The sequence below is a fragment of the Pterocles gutturalis genome, unplaced genomic scaffold, assembly GCF_000699245.1.
Source record: "Pterocles gutturalis isolate BGI_N339 unplaced genomic scaffold, ASM69924v1 scaffold36435, whole genome shotgun sequence".
Taxonomy (NCBI): Eukaryota; Metazoa; Chordata; class Aves; order Pterocliformes; family Pteroclidae; genus Pterocles; species Pterocles gutturalis.
In genome coordinates, this window is record NW_010139458.1 from 5,534 (window position 1) to 10,493 (window position 4,960).

At 54.8% G+C, this 4,960-nt stretch overlaps 1 protein-coding gene across 1 annotated transcript; it reads right to left on the bottom strand.

Moving 5' to 3' along the window:
* Positions 1–407: 407 nt before the first annotated feature.
* On the bottom strand, positions 408–3,794 carry VAT1 (vesicle amine transport 1; the record flags this gene model as incomplete). The annotated part of the gene is made up of 5 exons (XM_010083348.1): positions 408–617; positions 1,686–1,927; positions 2,883–2,972; positions 3,058–3,228; positions 3,587–3,794. Coding segments are annotated over 5 exons (813 nt in total), but the record flags the coding sequence as incomplete, so codon positions are not given.
* Between the last annotated feature and the right edge of the window lie 1,166 nt (positions 3,795–4,960).

Here is a 4,960-nt window from a genome sequence, read left to right on the forward strand (position 1 = left end):
TAGTCGCCTGTGCTAGGACTAACCTAGCGAGCCGTGCCTTTCCTCTGGCTGCTGAGGACACGTCCCAAGCCTGGACCGTTCTCCTGCTGAGCGAGCTTCTCAAAGGTGACAGCACAAGTGCTTCAGCAGGGCTCGGTTCCTGCGGGGACACGTGGCAGTAGTGCAGCATGTCACATCCTGACCTTACAGGGACGGGCTGTGCAGTCGCTAATCACCAACTGCCTGGGCGCTTCAGCTGCACTGCCAGAGGAAAGTGAGGTTAGTTTGGAAATTCAGAAGCGAAACAAAGGATTAGAAAAACGTATGAAATAAACAGGCTTCAAGACAGAGAGCTATGGCAGCAGGCGTATCTGGCAAAGGGTCAGTCACAACGAGAGCATGCAAACCTCATCTGAACTTTAACCACGATGTTCTCGTACTGGTGAAGATGGGAGCTACTGATCTGTCCATTTCCAGGTCCCAAAGACATCAGGGAGTTAAACCATGACTTCACAATCTGCACTCATCTCTTCTCCTTAGTTCTCTTCTTTTTTGGATTCTTCCTTGGCTGCTTCAGGAACCAGGATGACCTTTCCAACATTCTTCTTCTCTTGCATCTGCCTCATGGCATCTGCCACCTGGAAGCAACAGGAATCTCGTGAGACCTGCACCCCCCGTGCAGCGCAGTCGTGCCTGTCCCCGGCCCCTTGGTCCACCCCGACCAGTCTGAGGGCATCCAGGAGGCAGCTTTCCTGCCAGTCCAGGCACGCACCAAGCATCCAGGTGCCTCTGCACAGATGCATTTTGGACAGAGTTGGGCAGCTACCCCCGCCTGCCCGTAGGAAACCGTCCTCCAGAATTCACACAGACCAACACAAGGATGCTGTGCTACGCAAACCGTGGAAGAGCGAAGCATGGGTGACCACAGCTGCCCCTCCAAACAGAGAGGAGCCCTGCAGAAACCCAGCCAACAGCCAGAAGGAAAATGCTTCTACCATCTACACAACCACAGAACAATACAGGCACAGATTTTTATTATTATTTTTAAGCAAAACAGCCCCTGGGCCAGGCCTGGAATCAACAGAGTTTTCCTGAAGCATCTGCATCAGACTAGTTCTCAGGTACTGACACCAGCTGATCATTACCAAGTCCTCTGCTCCCCTGCAGTAAGTCCTACCCCAGCAAAGGATTTCCAAGGGAAGAACCCGACTCTGCCTGGACACTTTGATTCAACAGCACCAGGCATAGCAGAGCTGCTGGAAAACCTGCCGCTCCCTTCCAACATCCTCCTTCTGCTTCACTGCCTGGGCTCTTTTTCACTCCTGGAAGGGCAGCAGCAACCTTCCCAGCTGTCTGCTTAATTACCGGGTGCAGACACAGGCAGTCTCCAGTGTGATGCACAACGCAGCCCCTCCGTGCGCTGCTGCTGCCACGAGCGCAGCTGACCATCTGCCCTGTTCCACAGGGACGCTGTCTGGCATTGCCCAGCTCTGTGCTCTGGAGCAGAAGAGCCCAGCCACTTTACTCCCCCTTAATATCTTGAAAGGAAAAGGCACTGAATGTCTGAGAACAGATGGTTATTAAACATTTGTAACAGTTCAGCCCCCAGCAGCAAGGTGCTCACACTGGTCCAGAGCTCACTGTGCAAAAAACAATTGCCCAGTACTTTCTGGGTGCTACCAGCCTGTGTGTTAGCTCAGACTCACCTGATCAAAGGGCCAGACCGAGTCTATCTTGGGCTTGATTTTGCCTAGACTGTACAGGCTAACCAGCTTGGCTACAACACCTCCGATAAGCTCAACTTCTTCATCCATATATCCCAAGTGGTAGCCACACACAGCCTTGTTGTGGTGTAGGAGCTGCAAGGCATTGATGCTGAACTGGTTCCACCAGGTTTTAGCCATAGCCATGAGGTTCTTCTTCTGCCCAGTGAGCAGGTTTGCTATCCCTGGAAAGAAGGCAAGCCACAGATGAGCTGGAATCAGCACAACACAAGGGGCAGTGGGCAGCCTGCGTGACAGCTCAGACAACACGCGGAGTAACGGCCCCATGCAGGGATGGAGGACAGCGGCGAGAACGGGATCACATCAGGATCTGCCCAGTCCACCTTCAGTGGAAACAGGCACCTGCCTCCGCCTCAAGGTACGCAGAATGTGGATTATTGGCACCCGGATTTTGCAAAAATATAGAACAACTCCTCTCTTAGGAGGGCAGCAGCAGTGCAGCGGGACTGGAGGAGGCAAGGGAGGGTTACGAGTCACATCCAGCTGGGCTGGCGGGACGGCACAGCCCTTCTCCTGCAGCCAGGCTTCTCAGGGGAGCCACACGCTGCCGCAGCCAGGACAGCAGCAGCAGCAGCACACTGGTGCAAGTGTCTGGAATCCCACTGAGGGTTGTGTGAGGGCTTTGTCTGCGGCACAAAATCACAGTGTTTCAGGGCTGGAGAATGGAGAGATAAGTATTCAGTAGCTGCAAACCTCATCACCCACACATCCTCTAGAAGAAAAGCAAGGCTCTATTAGTGCTGTGCATTAAGTCAGCCTGGACAAAGCAGCTGTGCCAGCGTTCCTCCATGAGGACATTCCAGCTTCCCCTGCAGGCACTCGTCGTACTCGAGGATAGATGATGCCATGGGAGAGAAGTGCCTTGGAGCCTGTGGCCAGAGATCTCAGGACAGGGCAAATCCCACTCCCTTCAGTGCCTCACCCAGGCAAAGCATCCTAAAGGCCTTCGTGAAATCACAGAACTACAACACGCACAGCAGCCAGTAGCGACGCTCCTTCACAGCTGCGCGTCTGGGCACGGAGCAGCATGGAGTGTTCCAAGCGGGTCCACACCCACCCTCCCGTCACACAGTCCCTCCTACGCAGGAGCTGGGGTTTGGGCACGCCGCTCACACTCACCGTAAGTGATGAGTTTGCCCATCGGCTTCAGCAGGTTAAATCCTTTGGACGTATCGGATCCTCCCAGGGGGTCCAGGACAATGTCAACACCTAGAGGGAATTGACAGTAACCAGGAGTTTCTTTGCACTTGAAAGAAATGCAGGACAGTTGTAGAAGCCCTCCACCACATGGTACCTTTGGGAGAGATTTTCCGGACCTCCTCTACGTAATCCATCGTTCTGTAGTCAATGGGGTGAGCTACTCCACTCTCCTTGAGTGATTCATGCTTGGAGGCAGATGCTGTGCCAAAAATTGTGACATTTTCTACAGTCTTGCACAGCTGGATGGCAGCAGTTCCCACACCACCTGAAAACCAGCAGTGAGAAAGACTTATAAGCAAACAGTCCCAGGAGTCAGAAAAGCCTCTGGATAGGTAAATGATCCTTGCTTGTACCGACCGCACAGTGCCGGGAGCGTCTGGAATAAAAGCTTTGCCTGGGGCAGGCTGACGCCTGTGACACACTGCCGGAGACCGACCCTGGCTCCTGGGAAATGGGTTCAGCATTTTCCAGCGCCTGGGTCAGCATGAAGCCTGCACCTCTGGCAGGCGATGTTTTGTCAGTCCAGCGTCTGACGTTCTGACCGCGTCCTCCCCCATGCCACCCATTCAGAAGCTGCATGTTGAGGCCAAGAGACTCAGCACGGGGTGGCAAGAACTATTTACCTGCAGCCATGTGGATGAGGACACTCTGGTTGGGCCTCAGGTTTCCAAAGTCAAAGAGGATCATGTAGGCAGTGATGTAGTTGACAAGAAGAGCAGCTGCTTCCTCGAAGCTCATCCCCTCAGGCATGAGGAAAGTCTGACTGGCTGGCACGTTCACCACTTCTTGCCAGAGCCCTGACCTAGCCAGAACCATTACCTTATCGCCAACCTAAAATCAGAGGACAAGGCAGTCTGAAATGAGCCCCAGGCTAGCAGAAGTCATCACACCCTTACCCTCTGTATGCCAGAGCCAGGCACACGTGCGCTGTTCTCTGGGCAGAGGTCTGCAGGGACTGCAGCATCCCTGGGCTCCACGCGTCGGGCAAACAGCACCACAGCCCAGCACCTCCCACCACAGAGCTGGGCACACGCCAGGAGCCTCAGAGGGACCGCAGGTGTTCCAGGCCCTGGCTTGCACCCAGTCCGCTGCCTGGCCGCCGGCTGCCCAAGCCAACAGACCCCCAGCACATAAGAGGGATGGGGGCCATGTCCTGCCCTCCCTGCCCAAGCTGGGAGCAGGAGTCAGAACACTGTGAAATATTACTTCTGCCAACAGGCAGGAGGTTTGGAGCAACGCTTAACAGGATCAGCCCTGGAGAAAGTGTGTTCAACCTTAGGAAAACCTCCCAGGTCTAAGCCTCAGGCCTGAAGTCTGAGGCATCCCCCAAAATCTGCTCTTATCCCACTGGTAAGAAACATCTGCTTGCTGCGAAGGAGGCAGCAAAACACCAAGCAGTCACATCAGCAAGCAGAGAAGAGGCAGAGCCAAGGCAGTGAGCAGAAAGGCTCCTCGGTGTATGGGTTTGGCATTTACACTTGAGTAAACCGATGTTTTTCCTGGAGACTCTTTGTTTTGCCAGTTGTGCACCCAATAATCATCTTAAAGCACAGTAATTGCAACAGCCCTTAGACCCAGGGGTCTAGGACACACCAAGCCAACCCCTCTGTCCCCCGTGTTTCTAGAAACACAGGAACCACAGGCTCACGGGCCACAAACCCAGCACCAAGAGCAAGTAACCTGCTCGTGCCCACACCTCCCCACCCTCGGATGGCTCTGGAGGTCCAGATGGAGCCCTTTCCTTCCATGTTCATGTAGGAGGGTCACAAACGTGTTCAGAAACAGCACGGTCATGCTCTAGCCCGACATCCTGGTAGCGCTCACCACTAACAAGAAAATCGCGTCCATGCAAATCCACCCCGTGGTCCCCGAGGAACACGAACGATCGCTTCCAGCTTTTCCCCACGACTCCAGACCCCAAAGCCCCGGCCCGGAGGGGGGGCAGCGGGGGAGCTCCGGCCGCCCAAGGGCTGGGTCCGCAGTTCGCGGGGCGAGGG